General features: G+C 51.3%; 1 protein-coding gene across 5 annotated transcripts in view; it reads left to right on the top strand.

Annotated features, from left to right (window-relative positions):
• The window catches only part of ARID4A (AT-rich interaction domain 4A), a 244604-nt gene that overhangs the window by 79072 nt on the left and 142927 nt on the right, over positions 1 to 22605 (top strand). For all 5 annotated transcript variants that reach the window (XM_075329592.1, XM_075329593.1, XM_075329591.1 and 2 more), the window contains exon 9: positions 1233 to 1312. In XM_075329592.1, the coding sequence (XP_075185707.1) occupies positions 1233 to 1312 (80 nt within the window). The remainder of the gene's footprint in view (positions 1 to 1232; positions 1313 to 22605) is intronic.

The following is a 22605-nucleotide window of genomic DNA, read 5'->3' as shown; positions in this document are numbered from 1 at the left end:
CCACCCAGGGACTGCTTTTGGACGTCCCAATTGTCTGGGTCTCCCAATTAGGAGCGACAAAGAAGAAGGGAATTTTGTTTACTTACCGTAAATTCGTTTTCTTCTAGCTCCAATTGGGAGACCCAGACAATTGGGCTGGGTCTCCCAATTGGAGCTAGAAGAAAAGGAATTTACGGTAAGTAAACAAAATTCCCTTCTTCTTCTAGCTCCAATTGGGAGACCCAGCACCCGCCCTGTTTTCTTAGGGATTTTTGTTTTTTTCGGGTACACATGTTGTTCATGTTGAACGGTTTCAGTTCTCCGATGTTTCTTCGGGTTGAATTTGTCTTTAAACCTGTTATTGGCTTTCCTCCTTCTTGCTTTTGCACTAAAACTGAGGAGCCCGTGATCCCACGGGAGGGTGTATAGCCAGAAGGGGAGGGGCCTTACACTTTTAAGTGTAATACTTTGTGTGGCCTCCGGAGGCAGTAGCTATACACCCAATTGTCTGGGTCTCCCAATTGGAGCTAGAAGAAAAGGAATTTACGGTAAGTAAACAAAATTCCCTTCTTTCCTCCTGTTTGGTCTTGAAAAGTAACAGTTACTGGCTGCACATTATGTTTTCAGGATTTTTTTTTTTTAGTGTTTCTTAAAGCCAGAAAGTTGCCATTTGAAATGACTTTAGTTTGGTGCCGTCTGTGATCTGCTTTATTTACACAAAAGTAAACAACTGAATGAACATCCTCAGAGCCAGGGGAGGCCAGAATGTTTGCCAGGGGCAGCTTGTCGGGAGGTGAGCAGATAACTCTTGTATAGATATCAGTGGTCTGGAGAGAGGTCGCTGGGATATTAGGCGGTGACCTCTTTCCTGGTCTGTAACTACAGCGCACGCTCAGCCAAGGTCTTGGCAGGCTCTAGTTTCCTGAGCTCCATGGAAACCAGCTGTACACTGTAAAATACAAAAGCTGTAATAGCATGACATTGACAGCAGATAGAAAAAGCAAGTCAATTGCATAGTTTCATGGTGTCTAAGGCAGTTTAATAACTGAGAATACCCTTTTAAATTCTCTGACTCCCAGCATGGCCAGCATTACACCAGCCATCAGTTGTCAGATGTGCAATCTGCCAAGCTTGGCAACAATAGGGACAAACTCTTTGGGATTTCATCCAATGGACAGTGCTCCTCTTCTAGTTACATGTACCCTTTCCTTTTGTAAATGCTGTCACATTCAATTTTCTTTCTCTTGCTTTAGGTTGTTTCTCCGAGTTGCAGTGATGATACGTCAGTGAAGAAGGACCAGTGCTTGGTCCGGTCCTTTGTGGATGGTAAATTGTAAGTATTTTTAAAACTTCTTTGTGTGTGATCAAAACCTCCTAAATACTGCGGTCATCATGGCAGGCACTTGTACAGCCATTTTGGCATTGCAACTAATCGGAGGCAATTTAAAGGGGATCAGAACATTGGATTAAAATTCCTGAATTCTGCCGTTTTCATGCTGGTCACTGAGCCGAATAATTAAACTGACACTTCCTGCTCTTTACAGACTCTTTTCAGCAGTCTCATTATCATCACAGACTGGTGTACACCACAGAATGCACCATTCACTGTCACTTCTGTATAGCTCTTGCCTAGAAAACTCTCAGAAGTCAGGAAATTTCACAGATTTTTGTCATGTGTGTGGCTGCTGTTTAACATTTTTTTAATTAGTAATTAAGTATACATTACTTTTTTTTTTTAAATGGTAAAACGTCAAACAAAATTACTGACTGGATCTGAGATATACGTGATTTTTATTTATTTTTATTTTTCCTTGCTAGTCTTACAATAATCTGCGTCCCATTTTTGGCTCCAGTGACCAGCGGTAATGTGCAGGCTGCAGATGAGTCCTCATTTGGGTCACTTGTGCCCTGTCCCTGTATCACCCGCCACGTGGTCAAAGATATTTTAAGCACTAATCCACCCTCAAGCGTCTGAATACCCACATGGGGCAAAGAAGCACGGCTTCACAACTCTCCATAGCATGAAAAATCCCAACGTTACGAGACTCCAAGTACAAACGCAGATAAATCAATATATTTACTTTTAATTATAATATTTAAAACAAAATAAGAACAAAATATATAATGTGTGTGTGTGTGTGTGTGTATATATGTGGGTGTGTGTGTGTATATATATATATATATATATATATATACACACACACTTATCACCATGAAAAAATATAAAATAAAAAAAGAATATATATATAAAAAATACATAAACAATTTTATATATATATATATATATATATATATATATATATATATATATATATATATATTATATAAAAATTGTTTATTTATTAATTTTTTAATATATTTACTCTTTTTTTTAGTTTATGTTTTTTTTCTTTTTCGCTCCTAATTGGGAGACCCAGACAGTGGGTGTATAGCTACTGCCTCTGGAGGCCGCACAAAGAACTACACTTAAAAGTGTAAGGCCCCTCCCCTTCTGGCTATACACCCTCCCGTAGGAGTACGGATTCCTCAGTTTTAGCTTTGTGCGCAGGAGGTCAGACACGCACGCATAGCTCCATTGTTTTTAGTCAGCAGCAGCTGCTGACTATGTCGGATGGAAGAAAAGAGGGCCCATACAGGGCTCCCAGCATGCTCCCTTCTCACCCCACTGTATGTCGGAGGTGTTTGTAAGGTTGAGGTACCCATTGCGGGTACGGCGGCAGGAGCCCACATGCTGATTCCTTCCCCATCCCTTTTTACAGGGCTCTGGGTGAAGTGGGATTTACTGGTCTCCAGGCACTGAGACCGTGCTCCATCTACAGCCCCTGGAGAAGATGCTGGATGGAGCGGAGTACATCAGGGACATGGCCCTGCTTCCTCAAGGTACTCTGTGTCCCCGTGCATTTGGCGCTCACACCGCAGCATGCTGGGTGTTGTAGTGCGCCGGGGGACATCAGCGCTACGGCGCTTGTGCCATGGCCTCATTCAGCTTCGCTGAAGCAGGCACACTTATGGGAATCGGTCGCGCCGGCCGCTGGGACTGCGGCGCGGCTGGCACTTGTGGTGCGCCGGGGACTTCAGCGCGGCCCGCGCTTTTACGGCGGCCGCGCTGATAACTCGAGTCCCCGGCTTTTGCGGCCTGCTTCCGTTCGTTCCCGCCCCCAGACCTGCCAGTCAGGAGAGGGGCGGGACGCTGGCCACTTCTGGAAATCGGTCACGCCGGCCGCTGGGACTGCGGCGCGGCTGGCACTTGTGGTGCGCCGGGGACTTCAGCGCGGCCCGCGCTTTTACGGCGGCCGCGCTGATAACTCGAGTCCCCGGCTTTTGCGGCCTGCTTCCGTTCGTTCCCGCCCCCAGACCTGCCAGTCAGGAGAGGGGCGGGACGCTGGCCAGTGCATCAGCGCCGAGGGCTGGAGTCGTTTTTACATACTCCAGCCCTCACAATCGGCACAGAGGGGACACTGTTTCCCGCACTTCTGTTTGGGAACTCCCACGGACCGCCCCTCTCCACAGACGCCGGCAGCCATTCCTGCTGACACGCTGAGCTGCAGAGGGGAGCCGGGGAGACCCAGACAAGGAATTCTGCGCCTCTTACCCGCTATTCAGCGGGCGGTAAGCAGCCCTCAGGGCTCACCCCCTCTTGTGCCAGTAGTATTCTTAGTATTTTGTTTCTACAAATACTTGGTATTACATAGCGCTGGTCGCCCTTTGGCTATAGACTCTCTCACATTGCAGAGAGCCAGCAGCATGTCGTCCGTAAAACGCAAGGGTGCCAAGGCACAGACATTATATGCTTCCTGCACCGCATGTGGGACTTTTCTACCAGCAGGCTCCACGGACCCCCATTGTGTGCAGTGCTCGGCCCCTGCGGCGCTTGCACAGTCGGGACCTCTGCTGGACGTGACCCAGGGTGTACCACCTGTGAATGCTGTCCAGGTGACAGGAACTGAGTTTGCAGCTTTTGCTGACAGAATGTCTCTCACTATGTCACAAATTCTTGACACATTGCGAGCTAGGCCTGTACTTCAGGCCACGGACACTGTGCAATCATTGCCCCCTGGTCCCCCTCAGCTCCAAGCTCCGGGACGGGCATATACACCTCAGGGTGAAGACTCTGACTCGGACGATGGCCCCGGGCAGCCTAAGCGGGCTCGCTATGACGGGCCTTCACATTCATCTCAATGGTCAGGATCCCAGCGAGATGAATCTATGGGTGATGAGGCGGACGTAACTGATCAGGATTCTGATCCTGGGACCGCTCTCAATCTAGATACACCAGATGGTGACGCCATAGTTAATGATCTTATATTTAACATCAATAAGATGTTAAATATTTCCCCACCAGCTCCTCTTGTAGAGGAGTCAGCTTCGCAGCACGAGAGAATCCACTTCAGATACCCTAAGCGTACATTAAGCACTTTTCTGGACCACGCTGACTTTAGAGACGCAATCCAGAAACCACACGCTTATCCTGAAAGGCGTTTTCCTAAACGGCTTAAAGATACACGCTACCCTTTTCCCCCTGAGGTGGTCAAGGGTTGGACCCAGTGTCCAAAAGTGGATCCTCCAATTTCCAGGCTTGCAGCTAGATCCTTGGTTGCAGTTGAAGATGGAGCGGCACTTAAAGATGCCACTGACAGGCAGATGGAGCTCTGGCTGAAATCCATCTATGAAGCGATTGGAGCGTCATTAGCGCCTTCTTTTGCGGCCGTATGGGCACTCCAAGCTATCTCAGCCGGGCTTGCGCGAGTCGACTCAGTCACACGTGCATTTGCCCCGCAGGTAGCACCATTGACCTCACAAATGGCGGCATTCGCGTCGTACGCGATTAATGCTGTTCTTGACGCTACAAGCCGCACGGCAGTGGCGTCAGCCAACTCCGTTGTTTTGCGTAGGGCCCTGTGGTTGAGACATTGGAAAGCAGATTCTCATTCCAAGAAGTGCTTAACCAATTTGCCTTTTTCTCGTGACCGATTGTTTGGAGAGCGTTTGGATGAAATCATCAAACACTCCAAGGGTAAGGACTCATCCTTACCGCAACACAGACAAAACAAACCCCAACAGAGGAAGGGTCAGTCTGGTTATCGGTCCTTTCGAGGACCGGGCAGGTCCCAATTCGCCTCGTCAAAAAAGACTCAAAAAGACCAGAGACGCTCAGATTCTTGGAGGTCTCAGTCACGCCCAAAAAGGACAGCCGGAGGAACCGTTGCCAAGACGGCGTCCTCCTGACTTGCGGTCTCCGATTCCCACACCCGCGGTCGGTGGGAGGCTTTCCCACTTTGGCGACATTTGGCTGTCACGCGTCAAAGACCGTTGGGTGAGGGATATTCTGTCTCACGGGTACAGGATAGAGTTCAGTTCTCGTCCGCCAACTCGTTTCTTCAGAACTTCTCCACCACCAGACCGAGCCGATGCTCTGTTGCAGGCGGTGGCCGCTCTAAAGGCGGAAGGAGTGGTGACCTCCGTCCCTCTTCAGGAACAAGGTCACGGTTTTTACTCCAATCTGTTTGTGGTCGCAAAAAAGGACGGATCGTATCGACCCGTCCTGGATCTAAAGTTGCTCAACAGACACGTAAAAGTCAGGAGGTTCCGGATGGAATCCCTACGCTCCGTCATAGCCTCAATGTCTCAAGGAGATTTTCTAGCATCAACAGACATCATAGATGCGTATCTCCACGTGCCGATTGCACCAGAGCATCAGCGTTTCCTACGCTTCGTCATACACGACGAACACCTACAGTTCGTAGCGTTACCTTTCGGTCTGGCAACAGCCCCCCGGGTCTTCACCAAAGTCATGGCAGCAGTAGTAGCTGTTCTGCACTCGCAGGGTCACTCGGTCATCCCGTATCTAGACGACCTGCTTATAAAGGCACCCTCTCAAGAGGCATGCCAACACAGTCTGAAGGTGGCACTAGACACTCTCCAGAGTTTCGGGTGGATTATCAACTTTCCAAAGTCTCATCTAACCCCGACCCAATCTCTGACTTATCTTGGCATGGAGTTTCATACTCTCTCAGCGATAGTGAGGCTTCCACTGGACAAGCAGTGCTCGCTACGGACTGGAGTGCAATCTCTCCTTCAGAGCCAGTCGCACTCACTGAGGCGCCTCATGCATTTCCTAGGAAAGATGGTAGCAGCAATGGAGGCAGTCCCGTTCGCGCAGTTTCATCTGCGCCCTCTACAATGGGACATTCTACGCCAATGGGATGGGAAATCGACGTCCCTCGACAGGACTGTCTCCCTCTCTCAAACTGCCAAGGACTCTCTGCGTTGGTGGCTTCTCCCCACCTCATTGTCACAGGGAAAGTCGTTCCTTCCCCCGTCCTGGGCAGTGGTCACGACGGATGCGAGCCTATCAGGGTGGGGAGTGGTGTTTCTCCACCACAGGGCTCAGGGGACGTGGACTCAGGAAGAGTCCACCCTGCAGATCAATGTTCTGGAAATCAGAGCAATCTATCTTGCCCTGCGAGCCTTCCAACAATGGCTGGAAGGCAAGCAGATTCGGATTCAGTCGGACAATTCCACGGCGGTGGCGTACATCAACCACCAAGGGGGAACACGCAGTCGCCAAGCTTTTCAAGAAGTCCAGCGGATTTTGACGTGGGTGGAAAGCAGAGCGTCCACCATATCCGCAGTTCACATTCCAGGCGTGGAAAACTGGGAAGCAGACTTTCTCAGTCGCCAGGGCATGGACGCAGGAGAATGGTCCCTTCACCCGGACGTGTTTCAACAGATCTGTTGCCGCTGGGGGACGCCGGACGTCGATCTGATGGCGTCACGGCACAACAACAAGGTCCCAGTTTTCATGGCACGGTCTCACGATCACCGAGCGCTGGCGGCAGACGCCTTGGTTCAGGATTGGTCGCAATTCCGACTCCCCTATGTGTTCCCACCTCTAGCATTGTTACCCAGAGTTCTCCGGAAAATCAAGTCCGACTGCCATCGAGCCATACTCGTCGCTCCAGATTGGCCAAGAAGGTCGTGGTACCCGGATCTGTGGCATCTCACGGTAGGCCAACCGTGGACACTACCAAACCTTCCAGATTTGCTGTCTCAAGGGCCGTTTTTCCATCTGAATTCTGCGGCCCTGAACCTGACTGTGTGGCCATTGAGTCCTGGATCCTAGCGGCCTCAGGTTTATCTCATGAAGTTGTTGCCACAATGAGACAGGCTAGAAAACCATCCTCAGCTAAGATCTATCACAGGACGTGGAAGATATTCTTAGCGTGGTGCTTGGCTCAAGGGTTTTCTCCCTGGCCATTTGCATTGCCAATTTTTCTTTCCTTCCTGCAGTCTGGGTTGGAAAAAGGTTTGTCGCTTAGCTCGCTTAAGGGTCAAGTCTCCGCGCTATCCGTATTCTTTCAGAAGCGCTTGGCACGGCTTTCTAAAGTACGCACTTTTCTCCAAGGAGTTTGTCATATCGTTCCTCCTTACAAACGGCCATTGGAACCCTGGGATCTGAACAAGGTTCTCATTGCTCTCCAGAAGCCGCCTTTCGAGCCGTTGAAAGAGGTTTCCCTTTCTCGGCTTTCACAAAAAGTAGTTTTTCTTGTGGCGGTCACGTCTCTTCGAAGAGTGTCCGAGCTAGCGGCGTTATCTTGCAAATCTCCCTTCCTGGTGTTTCACCAAGACAAGGTAGTACTGCGTCCAATTCCGGAGTTTTCTCCCAAGGTGGTTTCTTCCTTTCATCTCAATCAGGATATCACTTTGCCATCTTTGTGTCCGCATCCAGTTCACCAATTTGAAAAGGGTTTACATCTGTTGGACCTGGTGAGAGCACTCAGGATTTACATTTCTCGCACGGCGCCTCTACGCCGTTCTGATGCGCTCTTTGTCCTAGTCGATGGTCAGCATAAGGGATCGCAAGCTTCCAAATCCACCCTTGCGCGGTGGATCAAGGAACCAATTCTTCACACATACCGTTCTGCTGGGCTTCCGATTCCATCTGGACTGAAGGCCCATTCTACCAGAGCCGTGGGTGCGTCCTGGGCATTGCGGCATCAGGCTACGGCTCAGCAAGTGTGCCAGGCGGCTACCTGGTCGAGTCTGCACACGTTTACCAAACACTATCAAGTGCATACCTACGCTTCGGCAGATGCCAGCCTAGGTAGACAGGTCCTTCAGGCGGCGGTGGCCCACCTGTAGGAAGAGGCTGTCTGACAGCCCGTTCATGTGGTATCTTTTTACCCACCCAGGGACTGCTTTTGGACGTCCCACTGTCTGGGTCTCCCAATTAGGAGCGAAAAAGAAGAAGGGAATTTTGTTTACTTACCGTAAATTCCTTTTCTTCTAGCTCCAATTGGGAGACCCAGCACCCGCCCTATTTGTTCTTAGGGTTTCGTTTTTCGGGTGCACATGTTGTTCATGTTGTTTCTTAAGTTCTCCGATCTTGTTATCGGATTGAATTTGTTTTTGAAACTGTTATTGGCTTTCCTCCTCCTTGCTTTGGTACTAAAACTGAGGAATCCGTACTCCTACGGGAGGGTGTATAGCCAGAAGGGGAGGGGCCTTACACTTTTAAGTGTAGTTCTTTGTGCGGCCTCCAGAGGCAGTAGCTATACACCCACTGTCTGGGTCTCCCAATTGGAGCTAGAAGAAAAGGAATTTACGGTAAGTAAACAAAATTCCCTTCTTTTATGGTGATAATAAACGATGAATAATAATTAAAGCTGAACAGGTTTGGTATTGCGGACCTGGAGAATCCTAGGTCACTTTTATAATATTTCCCATATTCCAGTACATTGAATGGTCAACTGATTTGTGCCATGAAAAACTACAACTTGTCCTACAAAAAATAAGAGGCTCGTACTTCTGTGTCGTTGGGAATAAAAATGTTATGGTTCTTGGAACAAGGGGAGGAAAAAAAATAATGAAAAACTCCCCTGTTCTTAAAAAGTCAAATTGGCCTCCGGTTTTCTGCTCATACAACTATGCAATATTTTTGCACTTATGGGCGGTAATCGAATGTTTCTGTCAAACCTTACTGTAACATTATACCGTAATGTGAAGAACAGCGCCACCATGTGGTCAGCCGGAGTTACTGATGTACAGTAGGCGCTTCCTCTGTTATCTCAGGGCTGCAGGGCAGTCGAGGTTAAATCGAGAGATCACCATGTAATCTAAATAAGACTTTGTGAATAGGTCATCTTGTTCTTTGCATTTTCTCACTAACTTTCTTATAGGACTGAGCTGAGAAAATGTTTTATTTGTCCTTTCAGTAACCCAGTCAATTGCACAATGACCTGTAAGATGCAAAATGTAGACTCTGCTGCATAGATGATGATTTATCCCATAGGATAAAGGGCAGGGCATTTTGCTAGGGTGTGTCCTCACTTTCCGATTAGGTGGGGGGGGGGGTTCTCCCTTTTAGGACTCCCACCACTCCTGATAATGGAGGAGCTAATGCATTAATTTACTGTTGTGGTGCCTTGGCCCTTAGTGTAGGGAGCCCCCAATTATCCTGACCAGTGGAGTCTGAAACCAGCCATTGTCACCTCACCTTTTAAGATTTTGATTACTTTTGGGGCCAATGTTGAGTTATTTTTTTTTTTTCTTATTTATTTGAATTTAAATGCATGAAATGTGGTTTTTTTTTTTTTCCTTTTATCCACCCCCCCCCCCCCTTTGTATCTTTTTTTTATTTTGGGGTAAAAAGGAACCTGTTCACGTTGACTTATAAAAGACATTAGATAACACTTATATGGAATAGTATAGCTATGAGCACCTCGATGGTTAGCACTGCAGTCTTGCAGCGCTGGGGTCCTGGGTTCAAATCCCACCAAGGACACCATCTGCAAGGAGTGTGTATGTTCTCCCCATGTTTGTGAGGGGGTTCCTCTTACACGCCAAAGGCATACACAGATAGGGAATGTAGATTGTGAGCCCCAATGGGGACAGTGTTGCTGATGTATGTAAAGTGCTGTGGAATTAATAGCGCTATATAAGTGAATAAATATTCTTTTTTCTGCAGGCAAAATCTGCTCTCTTGACAGTTAGGCCCTGTGCGCACACTGCGTGTTTACCAGCTTTTTTTTGCGTTTTTGCTGCAGAAATTTCTTGAGAAAATGGTTGTAACCTTTCTGCAGACATTCCCCAGCAAAACCTATGGAAAAAAAAAAATTAACTGTGCGCACTTTGCTTTTTTTTTTTTTTTTCTCAAAACATTTTTCTTTATCGTTCCTTTGGGAGACCCAGACCTTGGGTGTTTAGTTTCTGCCTCCGGAGGACACACAAAGTACTACACTTAAAAGTGTAGCTCCTCCCTCTGAGCTTATACACCCCCTGGTAGCCAGTCCCAGCCAGTTTATCACTTTGTGTTCAGGAGGCATACATCCACACATGCATTCTCATATGATTTTTTTCCTTTTTGGAATTAGATTGAAGAAGTGCGGGTCCACGTCTGGACCCACGGCATGTCCCTTCTCACCCCACTGTGTCGGTGGTGTTGTAAGGTTGATTCCAAGGCTGGAGCCTTACATGCCGTGCTCCTTCACCATCCCTACTGGGCTCTGGCTTGAAGTGGGAGCCAGCGTGGTCTCCATGCCTGGCAGGAGACCGGTCTCCATCCGCAGCCCTTTAGGATCCTGCTGGACCGGAGCACTCATCCCCAGGGACCTGGCCCTGCGTCTCAGCAGCTAAGTACCTGAGACGTTTATATGTTGGGGGTCCCTTTGCTTTATTGTATGGGGAGAGTGTGCTTACTGTATTTATCTTGGCATTTCCGGCGGGTTCTCTAGCTGTCGCCCGAGAACCGCGCTGATGGTGCCTGCGCGTCGGCCTCGCCGCTCAAATTTAGGCCCCGGTTTTGCCGGAGGCCTAGTTTCTGTTCACTGCCCTCGCATGTCACTCATGCAGAGGGACAGGCTCGGCTCCTCCCGGCGGCCGTCCTGCACAGGGGAGGGACACTCCCCACTGCTGTGCGTGACTCCTCCCCTGCAGGTCTCTATAGCCCTCCAGATCCCGCTCTCCTACACGAACGCCCCAAGTCCCGCCCCCTCTCTTCGCTCCGGCGACCATTTTCTCAGACAGGGTTCACTCTGCGCTGGCCTGCACTCTGCATCCCTGCTGAGGTGCTGTGCATTGGGGGTCCGGGCTTCGGGATCTGGAGGGCACACAACACCGCTTCCAGCGGTCTGGTAAGCCACAGCCGGTCTCCGGTTGTGGACCTCTGTATATACTCCCTGTGGTTCATTCTCTTTGTAGAGTCCCCCCTCCAGCAGCATGTCTCACACGAGGAGCAAGGCTCCAAAGCTTTATTCTGCATGCACTGCATGTAAGCTCCTGCTGCCTGAACCGAGCACCTATCCACATTGTGATGTCTGCTCTAACTTGGAGGTGCCGCAGCCTGGAGTCTCACCCCCAGTGGTCTCTCAGGCTGCTGCTGCACCTGTGGCTGAATCCCTGGCATGGGTAGAATCCTTTTCTAGGTCTATCTCCCAGTCTTTTGCTGAGTCCATGGGACTTCTGTCCAGGACTTTGTTGAATATGCATCAGCCCCCTTCACAGTGTGCCTCTACTGCTAAGGGTCCCTTAGGATCTCTATCATCTGACCTCCGTCCACCGGAGCGCTTGGAGGATTCATCATCAGGGCCCAGACCCCGTCCTCCTAAGAGGAGACGCAGGGTTTCCTCTCCTTCCTCATCCCGTGGCTCTGATTCAAGAGCTGACTCGCAGGATGAGGAGGATGCCTTTACAGGGGGCTCGGAGGCTAACTCCATGTACCCCATTGATCTTTCCGAGGGTGACTCAGATCTTAGTGACTTGATTGCTTCCATTAATTCTGTACTGGATCTCAACCCTCCAGTATCAGAGGAGCAACCCTCTCTGACAGAAAAGCACCAGTTTACCTCGCCTAAGAGAGTAAAGAGTGTGTTCTTTAACCACTCCAGTTTTCAGGCCGCTGTGACCAAACCCAGGGCCTGTCCTGACAAACGCTTCCCAAAGCGTGGTTCTGATGACCGTTTTCCCTTTTCCACCTGAGGCGGTCAAGGAGTGGGCTCATTCCCCAAAGGTAGACCCTCCGGTGTCTAGGCTCTCAGCCCGGACCGTTGTGTCGGTGACTGATGGCACCTCCCTTAAGGATTCCACTGACCGTCAGATTGACCTTCTGGCCAAATCTGTGTATGAAGCGGCGGGGGCCGCGTTTTCCCCGACTTTTGCAGCAGTGTGGGCTCTCAAAGCCATCTCTGCTTCTCTAGAGGAGATGCATTCCCTCACCAGGGAATCTATGCCCGAAATGGTTGCCTTAACTTCTCAAGCTTCAGCTTTTTCATCTTATGCCATGTCTGCCATGCTGGAGGCTTCTCACCGCACTGCGGTAGCTTCGGCTAATTCCCTCGTTATCCCCAGGATTTTGTGGCTTCGAGAGTGGAAGGCAGATGCTTCTTCTAAGAAATACCTTGCTGGGCTCCCTTTTGCTGGTTCACGGCTGTTTGGTGAACAGCTGGATGAAATTATCAAAGAAGCTACTGGCGGGAAGAGTACTTCCATGCCACAAACCAAAACCAGGAAACCTGCCCAGGGTAGGAATCAGTCGAGGTTTCGCTCCTTTCGTTCCTCCAACTGGTCGTCCTCTAAGCCTTCCGCCTCATCCGCTAACTCAGCTAAGGACCAGAAATCCAACTGGCGCCCAAAAGCGCGTCCACAGAAGACCGCAGGAGGTGCGGCCACAAAGGCAGCCTCCTCGTGACTCTCTGCCCGCTCCGGCAACGTCCTTAGTCGGTGGCAGGCTCTCCCACTTTTGGCGACGCTTGGTTTCAACACGTCTCCGATCAGTGGGTGAGAGATATCATATCTCACGGCTACAGGATAGAATTCTCTTCCAGCCCGCCAAACAGATTTTTTTTCTCTCAACTCACCCCTGCTCCAAGGCCGCTGCCTTCTCACAGGCCGTGGCAGCCTTGCAGGCCAACGGAGTAATTGTAACAGTTCCCGCCCGGGAACGGTTCAGAGGTTTCTACTCAAATCTCTTCCTAGTTCCCAAAAAGGGCGGTACCTTCCGGCCCATCCTGGATCTCAAGCTTCTCAACAAGCATGTTCAGGTGCGGCACTTTCGCATGGAGTCTCTGCGATCAGTCATTGCCTCAATGACCCAAGGGGATTTCCTGGCGTCCATCGACATCAGAGATGCCTATCTGCATGTGCCAATTGCAGTTTCACAGCAGCGTTGGCTACGTGTTGCAATAGGAGAAGATCATTTCCAATTCGTGGCTCTCCCCTTCGGGTTAGCCACGGCCCCTCGGGTATTCACCAAGGTCATGGCAGCAGTGATTGCGGTTCTGCACCTCCAAGGGTTGGCAGTGATTCCTTACCTGGACGACCTTCTAGTCAAGGCTTCATCCAGCGCAGACTGTCAGCGGAGTGTCTCGCTCACTCTCGCCACTCTAGCCCAATTCGGGTGGCTTGTCAATCTTCCCAAATCCACTCTGACTCCGACCCAGAGTCTCACGTACCTAGGGATGCAGTTCGAGACTTTGCCGGCACTTGTGAAGTTGCCCTTAAACAAACAGCTGTCACTCCAGCTGGCGGTGCGCTCTCTTCTGAGGCCCCACCGTTATACTCTCAGGCGTCTGATGCAGGTGCTGGGTCAAATGGTGGCGTCCATGGAGGCTGTTCCCTTTGCCCAGTTCCATCTGCGCCCCCTGCAGCTGGACATTCTCCGCTGTTGGGACAAGCGGCCTTCCTCCTTACACAAGTTAGTGGCTCTTTCGCCACGGACCAGGAGCTCCCTTCAGTGGTGGCTTCGGCCCCTCTCCCTGTCCCAAGGGCGCTCCTTCCTGGCCCCGTCCTGGGTGATTCTCACCACGGATGCCAGTCTATCCGGCTGGGGAGCGGTATGTCTCCACCACAGAGCGCAGGGCACTTGGACTCCGTCCGAGTCAGCCCTTTCAATCAATGTGCTGGAAACCAGAGCCGTGCTTCTAGCTCTCCTAGCTTTTCACCACCTGTTGGCGGGCAGGCACATTCGAGTCCAGTCAGACAACGCGACAGCGGTTGCCTACATCAATCACCAAGCGGGACACGCAGCCGCCTGGCAATGTTGGAGGTCCAACGCATCCTCCAATGGGTGGAGGACTACAAGTCCACCATATCCGCAGTCCACATCCCAGGCGTGAAACTGGGAGGCAGATTATCTCAGCCGTCAAAGCGTGGACGGTGGCGAGTGGTCCCTGCACCCGGCAGTGTTTCAGTCAATCTGCCGCAAATGGGGCACTCCGGACGTGGACCTAATGGCATCCCGTCACAACAACAAGGTTCCTGTTTACGTGGCTCGCTCCCACGATCCTCAGGCCTTCGCCGCGGACGCTCTGGTTCAAGACTGGTCCCAGTTTCGTCTGTCTTACGTGTTTCCCCCTCTAGCTCTCTTGCCCAGAGTCCTGCGCAAGATCAGAATGGAGGGCCGTCGAGTCATCCTCATTGCACCGGACTGGCCCAGGCGAGCTTGGTATCCGGACCTGCTCCACCTGTCCGCAGAGATGCCGTGGCATCTCCCGGACCATCCAGACCTACTCTCGCAAGGTCAGTTTTTCCGCCCGAATTCTGCGGCTCTCAAATTGGCGTGGCTCTTGAGTCCTGGATTTTGACGGCTTCTGGTATTCCTCCTGAAGTCATCTCCACTATGACTCTGGCCCGTAAGGCTTCCTCCGCTAAGATCTATCACAGGACTTGGAAAATTTTCCTGTCCTGGTATCGCTCTACCGGCCATCCTCCTTGCTATTCTCTTTGCCGACCCTTCTGTCTTTTCTACAGTCCGGTCTGCAGCTAGGACTGTCCCTCAACTCTCTCAAGGGACAAGTCTCCTCTCTATCAGTTCTGTTCCAGCGGCGTCTCGCTCGGCTGGCTCAGGTCCGCACCTTCATGCAAGGCGCGTCTCACATCATTCCGCCGTATCGGTGGCCCTTGGATCCCTGGGACCTTAACTTGGTCCTCACGGTATTGCAGAAACCCCCTTTTGAGCCTCTTAGGGAGGTTTCTATGTATCGTCTTTCTCAGAAAGTGGCCTTTCTGGTTGCCATAACTTCTCTCTGGAGAGTCTCTGATTTGGCTGCGCTCTCTTCGGAGTCACCTTTTTTAGTCTTTCATCAAGACAAGGTGGTTCTCCGTCCGACTCCGGACTTTCTTCCCAAGGTGGTCTCTCCTTTCCACCTTAACCAGGACATTACCCTACCTTCCTTCTGTCCGGCTCCTGTTCATCGCTTTGAGAAAGCGCTGCATACTCTAGATCTGGTGCGTGCTCTCCGGATCTATGTGTCTCGCACCGCTGCGCTTAGGCGGTGCACCTCTTTTTGTGCTAACCACAGGTCGGCGCAAGGGCCTCCCTGCTTCTAAGCCGACCTTAGCCCGTTGGATTAGATCGACCATTTCGGACGCCTACCAGAGTACTCAGGTGCCTCCCCCGCCGGGGATCAAGGCACACTCGACCAGAGCTGTCGGTGCCTCTTGGGCTTTTAGGCACCAGGCTACGGCTCAACAAGTCTGTCAGGCTGCCACTTGGAATAGCCTGCATACCTTCTCGAAGCACTACCAAGTGCATGCTCATGCTTCGACAGATGCGAGCTTGGGCAGACGCATCCTTCAGGCGGCTGTCGCCCATTTGTGAAGTTAGGTTCTGCCTACTTCTTAGTTTTCTTCGGCGCTCTATTGGGAGACCCAGACGATTGGGGTGTATAGCACTGCCTCCGGAGGCCACACAAAGCAATTACACTAAAAAGTGTAAGGCCCCTCCCCTTCTGGCTATACACCCCCAGTGGGATCACTGGCTCACCAGTTTTCTGCTTTGTGCGAAGGAGGTCAGACATCCACGCATAGCTCCACTGTTTGTAGTCAGCAGTAGCTGCTGGCTCTATCGGATGGAAGAAAAGAGGGCCCATATGGGGCCCCCAGCATGCTCCCTTCTCACCCGCGGTGGTGCTTGTAAGGTTGAGGTACCTATTGCTGGTACAGAGGCTGGAGCCCACATGCTGTTTTCCTTCCACATCCCCTGGAGGGCTCTGTGGAAGTGGGATCTTGCCGGCCCCCAAGCCCTGGGGCCGGGCTCCATCCACAGACCCAGAGAACCTGCTGGATTTGGAGCGGGAGTGCCGTTCAGGGACAAGGCCCTGCAACTTTCAGGTACTCTGTGTCCCCGGCAGGCACGGACACTCTCAAGGCTTGCTGAGCGTTATAGTGCGCCGGGGACAGTAGCGCTGTACGCTGGGGTTAGGTCACTGCAGCTTTGCTGAGTGACGTTACATGTTGGGAACTACTGCGCCGACCGCTCCTGGAGCGGCGGCGCAGCTGCGACTTGTGGTGCGCCGGAGACTTTGCGCCGACCGCGCTTTTACGGCGGCGGCGCTTCTAACTTTAGCCCCCGGCTTCTGCGGCCTAGCGCCGCTTCGTTCCCGCCCCCACCCTGTCAATCAGGGTAGGGGAGAGACGCTGCTCAATTGGCAGCGCCGAGGGCTGGAGCTTTATTTACATGCTCCAGCCCTCTCACTAGGCACAGGGGGAAGCAGACTTCCCGCTCTTCGTCGGTGTACGCCCAGGGCCCGCCCCCCCTCTCCACAAGGACGCCGGCAGCCATTACACATGCGATCTGGCTGGGGAAAGGCAGCAGGCTCTGGGAGACCCAGACTAGAGGGATTTCTGGCGACCACACACCGCTCCTAAGCGGGCGGTAAGCAGCACAGTAGTGCTGGCCCCACTAGTGCCTCAGTGATATATTAGTGTACTTCTTTCTTGGTACCATATATATATATATATATATATATATTTATATAGTGCACTGTAAGGTCGCTTCCTGGCTGGACACCTTGTACTGCTCTGAGGAGGCAGCAACATGTCATCCGCAAAACGCAAGGCTGCCAAGGCACGGGCTGTGTACACTGTTTGTACTGCATGTGGGGCTGATCTACCGGCAGGCTCCAATGACTCACATTGTGTGCAATGTTCAGTCCCAGTGGCACTTCGTCAGCCAGAGCCTATTGTGGTGGTAGCCCAGGCAGAGACGCCTGTGAACCCTGCCCCGGTGACGGGGACAGACTTTGCAATGTTTGCTGATAAAATGTCTGAGACTATGACAAAAATCCTGGAGACCTTGCAGGCCAGGCCAGTTCCTCAGACCATGGACACTGCTGTGTCTATGCTCTCCGGTCCCCCTCAGTTGGAACTAATCCGTACTTCAAGGGGGTCTCAAGCATCACAAGCTGAAGTCTCTGACTCAGATGACAGTCCCAGGCAGCCTAAGCGAGCTCGCTGGGAAAGACCCTCGACGTCATCACACTGCTCAGGGTCTCAGCGAGAAGAGTCTCTCTGTGATGAGACTGAGGACGGTGATCAGGATTCTAATCCTGAGGCCCCTCTCAATCTGGATGCCCCTGATGGTGACGCCATGGTTAATGACCTTATATCGGCGATTAATAGACTGTTGGATATTTCTCCCCCAGCTCCTTCAGCAGAGGAGGCAGCTGCACAGCAGGAGAAGTTCCATTTCCTGTATCCCAAGCGTAAATTAAGTGCTTTTTTGGACCACTCTGACTTCAGAGAATCAATCCAGAAGCACGACGCTCATCCAGACAAGCGTTTCTCTAAACGTTCTAAGGATACCCGTTATCCTTTTCCCTCTGAAGTGGCCAAACGCTGGACCCAGTGCCCAAAGGTGGATCCCCCAATTTCCAAGCTTGCGGCTAGATCCATAGTCGCAGTAGAGGATGGCGCTTCACTTAAAGATGCCAACGACAGACAGATGGACCTTTTGGTTGAAATCTGTCTATGAAGCTATCGGCGCGTCGTTTGCTCCAGCATTCGCGGCCGTGTGGGCACTACAAGCTATTTCAGCTGGTTTAGCACAGGTGGATGCTATCATGCATCCAGCAGTGCCGCAGGTGGCGTCCCTAACTTCGCAAATGTCTGCGTTTGCGACCTATGCTATCAATGCTGTCCTAGAATCTACGAGCCGTACCTCTATGGCGGCCGCCAATTCTGTGGTTTTGCGCAGAGCCTTATGGTTAAAGGACTGGAAAGCAGATGCTGGTTCCAAAAAATGCTTAACCAGCTTGCCATTATCTAGAGACAGACTGTTTGGTGAGCCATTGGCTGAAATCATAAAACAGTCCAAGGGTAAGGACTCTTCCTTGCCACAGCCCAGAGCAAGTAAACCTCAACAAAAAAAGTGGCAGTCGAGGTTTCGGTCCTTTCGAGGCTCGGGCAAGGCCCAATTCTCCTCGTCCAAAACGACTCAGAAAGGACAAGGGAGCTCAGATTCCTGGCGGGCTCACTCACGCCCCAGGAAAGCAAATGGAGGAACCGCTTCCAAGGCGGCTACCTCATGACTTTCGGCCTCCTCCCTCCGCATCCTCGGTCGGTGGCAGGCTCTCCCGCTTTTGCGACATTTGGCTGTCACAGGTCAAAGACCGGTGGGTAACAGACATTTTGTCTCGCGGGTACAGAATCGAGTTCAGTTCTCGGCCTCCACTTCGGTTCTTCAGAACCTCCCCACACCCCAACCGAGCAGATGCCCTGCTGCAGGCGGTGGACTCTCTAAGAGCAGAAGGAGTCGTGATCCCTGTCCCCCCTCAGGAACGGGGGCGAGGATTTTACTCCAATCTCTTTGTGGTTCCAAAAAAGGACGGCTCCTTCCGTCCTGTTCTGGACCTAAAACTGCTCAACAAGCATGTGAACGCCAGGCGGTTCCGGATGGAATCCCTCCGCTCAGTCATTGCCTCAATGTCCCAAGGAGATTTCCTAGCATCAATAGACATCAAAGATGCTTATCTCCACGTGCCGATTGCTACGGAGCACCAACGCTTTCTGCGCTTCGTGATAGGAGACGACCATCTTCAGTTCGTGGCTCTGCCATTTGGTCTGGCGACAGCCCCTCGAGTGTTCACCAAGATCATGGCAGCAGTGGTAGCAGTCTTGCACTCTCACGGACACTCTGTGATCCCTTACTTGGACGATCTACTGGTCAAGGCACCCTCTCAGGAGGCATGCCAACTCAGCCTGAATTTTGCACTGGAGACTCTCCAGGCGTTCGGGTGGATCATCAACTTCCCAAAGTCAAATCTGTCACCGACCCAATCTCTAACGTATCTTGGCATGGAGTTTCATACTCTCTCAGCGATAGTGAAGCTTCCGCTGGACAAGCAGCGGTCTCTACAGACTGGGGTGCAGGCTCTCCTTCAAAGTCAGTCGCACTCCTTAAGACGCCTCATGCACTTCCTCGGGAAGATGGTGGCGGCAATAGAGGCGGTTCCGTTTGCGCAGTTTCATCTGCGTCCACTTCAATGGGACATTCTCCGCCAATGGGACGGGAAGTCGACATCCCTGGACAGGAAAGTCTCCCTTTCCCAGACGGCCAAGGACTCTCTGCAGTGGTGGCTCCTTTCCACCTCATTATCACAGGGAAGATCCTTCCTACCACCGTCCTGGGCGGTGGTCACGACAGACGCGAGTCTGTCAGGGTGGGGAGCAGTGTTTCTCCACCACAGGGCTCAGGGTACGTGGACTCAGCAGGAGTCCATCCTTCAGATCAATGTTCTGGAAATCAGAGCAGTGTTTCTTGCCCTACTAGCCTTCCAGCAGTGGCTGGAAGGGAAGCAGATCCGAATTCAATCGGACAACTCCACAGCGGTGGCATACATCAATCACCAAGGGGGGACTCGCAGTCGGCAAGCCTTCCAGGAAGTCCGGCGCATTATGATGTGGGTGGAAGCCACGGCCTCCACCATATCCGCAGTTCACATCCCCGGCGTAGAAAACTGGGAAGCAGACTTCCTCAGTCGCCAGGGCATGGACGCAGGGGAATGGTCCCTTCACCCGGACGTGTTTCAGGAAATCTGTCGCCGATGGGGAAGGCCGGACGTCGACCTAATGGCGTCCCGGCACAACAACAAGGTCCCAACCTTCATGGCACGGTCTCGCGATCAAAGAGCTCTAGCAGCAGACGCCCTAGTGCAAGATTGGTCGCAGTTCCGGCTCCCTTATGTGTTTCCACCTCTGGCACTCTTGCCCAGAGTGTTACGCAAGATCAGATCCGATTGCAGCCGCGTCATACTCGTCGCTCCAGACTGGCCGAGGAGGGCGTGGTATCCGGATCTGTGGCATCTCACGGTCGGCCAACCGTGGGCACTACCAGACCGACCAGACTTACTGTCCCAAGGGCCGTTTTTCCATCGGAATTCTGCGGCCCTCAACCTGACTGCGTGGCCATTGAGTCCTGGATCCTAGCGTCTTCAGGCTTATCCCAAGGGGTCGTTGCCACCATGAGACAGGCTAGGAAGCCCACGTCTGCTAAGATCTACCACAGAACGTGGAGGATATTCTTATCCTGGTGCTCTGCTCAGGGAGTGTCTCCCTGGCCATTTGCATTACCTACCCTTCTTTCTTTCCTGCAATCTGGGTTAGAAAAAGGTTTGTCGCTCGGCTCCCTTAAAGGACAAGTCTCGGCGCTATCCGTCTTTTTTCAGAAGCGTCTAGCACGACTTTCTAAGGTGCGCACGTTCCTACAGGGGGTTTGCCATATCGTTCCCCCGTACAAGCGGCCGTTAGATCCATGGGATCTGAACAGGGTACTAGTTGCCCTCCAGAAGCCGCCCTTCGAGCCTCTGAAGGAGGTTTCACTTTCTAGACTATCACAGAAAGTGGCTTTTCTGGTAGCGATCACATCTCTTCGGAGAGTGTCTGAGCTAGCAGCGCTGTCTTCCAAGGCTCCCTTCCTGGTCTTCCACCAGGACAAGGTAGTGCTGCGCCCCATTCAGGAGTTTCTCCCGAAGGTGGTATCCTCTTTTCATCTTAATCAGGATATCTCTTTGCCTTCGTTTTGTCCTCATGCAGTTCATCGGTATGAGAAGGATTTACATTTGTTAGATCTGGTGAGAGCACTCAGAATCTACATTTCCCGCACGGCGCCCCTGCGCCGTTCGGATGCACTCTTTGTCCTTGTCGCTGGTAAGCGCAAAGGGTCGCAGGCTTCTAAGGCCACCCTGGCTCGATGGATCAAAGAACCAATTCTTGAAGCCTACCGTTCTGCGGGGCTTCCGGTTCCATCAGGGCTGAAGGCCCATTCTACCAGAGCCGTGGGTGCGTCCTGGGCATTGCGACACCAGGCTACGGCTCAACAGGTGTGCCAGGCAGCTACCTGGTCGAGTCTGCACACTTTCACCAAACATTATCAGGTGCATACCTATGCTTCGGCGGACGCCAGCCTAGGTAGAAGAGTCCTGCAGGCGGCAGTTGCCTCCCCGTAGGGGAGGGCTGTCTTTGCAGCTCTAACATGAGGTATTTCTTTACCCACCCAGGGACAGCTTTTGGACGTCCCAATCGTCTGGGTCTCCCAATAGAGCGCCGAAGAAGAAGGGAATTTTGTTACTTACCGTAAATTCCTTTTCTTCTAGCTCTTATTGGGAGACCCAGCACCCGCCCTGTTGTCCTTCGGGATTTTTGGTTGTTTGCGGGTACACATGTTGTTCATGTTGAACGGTTTTCAGTTCTCCGATGTTACTCGGAGTGAATTTGTTTAAACCAGTTATTGGCTTTCCTCCTTCTTGCTTTTGCACTAAAACTGGTGAGCCAGTGATCCCACTGGGGGTGTATAGCCAGAAGGGGAGGGGCCTTACACTTTTTAGTGTAATTGCTTTGTGTGGCCTCCGGAGGCAGTGCTATACACCCCAATCGTCTGGGTCTCCCAATAAGAGCTAGAAGAAAAGGAATTTACGGTAAGTAACAAAATTCCCTTCTTTCTGTTTATTCCCACCCAGGGACAGCTTTGGAACGTCCCATGGTCTGGGTCTCCCAAAGGAACGATAAAGAAAAAGAGAATTTTGTTTACTTACCGTAAATTCTTTTTCTTATAGTTCCGTATTGGGAGACCCAGCACCCTCCCTGTTGCCTGTTGGCAATTTCTTGTTCCGCGTGTTATCACCGGCTGTTGTTGTGGACAGAGTCTCCGGTTGTTCCGGCTCTTGCTCTGTTCTACTTGTGGGTGGCTATTCTCCTTCAGCTTTTGCATTAAACTGCCTGGGACTGGCTCACCAGGGGGTGTATAAGCTCAGAGGGAGGAGCTACACTTTTAAGTGTAGTACTTTGTGTGTCCTCCGGAGGCAGAAACTAAACACCCAAGGTCTGGGTCTCCCAATACGGAACTATAAGAAAAAGAATTTACGGTAAGTAAACAAAATTCTCTTTTTTTTCTGCAGAATTTCTTGAGAAAACGAATGTGCAGGTCACTTCTTTTCTGCAGGTATCTGCGGTTTTTGCCATAGATAATAGTAAAAAAAAAACATCAAAAACGCATGCGCTATTGGTGCGTTTTTTTTTTAACGCAAGTGCGCTAATCTTTCAGACTAGAAATTTCTTGAGAAAAATCCTTTTTCTAGTGCGCACGGGGCCTAAAGTTGGTTATGAGGAGCAGGTTTTAGGGCATTTTTTTGGGTTCGGATGATATATTGTCTACAGTACACATCTAATAAAGTTAGTTTTACTCAATATAAACGCTCGGTTGCGTTTTTTTTCCTTTTTTGCAGCATTTTTGCACCGTATTGCTTCCTTTAAATAAAAAAAACTCTACTGAAAGATTTGTCCCGCTGCAGTATTCCAAGTCAGTCACGAAAGAAAACCTACAAGTGCAAGAGATCTCCTGGCTTTTGCTGCTAC

Source organism: Anomaloglossus baeobatrachus, chromosome 12 (genome assembly GCF_048569485.1).
Source record: "Anomaloglossus baeobatrachus isolate aAnoBae1 chromosome 12, aAnoBae1.hap1, whole genome shotgun sequence".
Classification (NCBI taxonomy): Eukaryota; Metazoa; Chordata; class Amphibia; order Anura; family Aromobatidae; genus Anomaloglossus; species Anomaloglossus baeobatrachus.
This window is presented reverse-complemented; position numbering and strand designations above follow the sequence as displayed.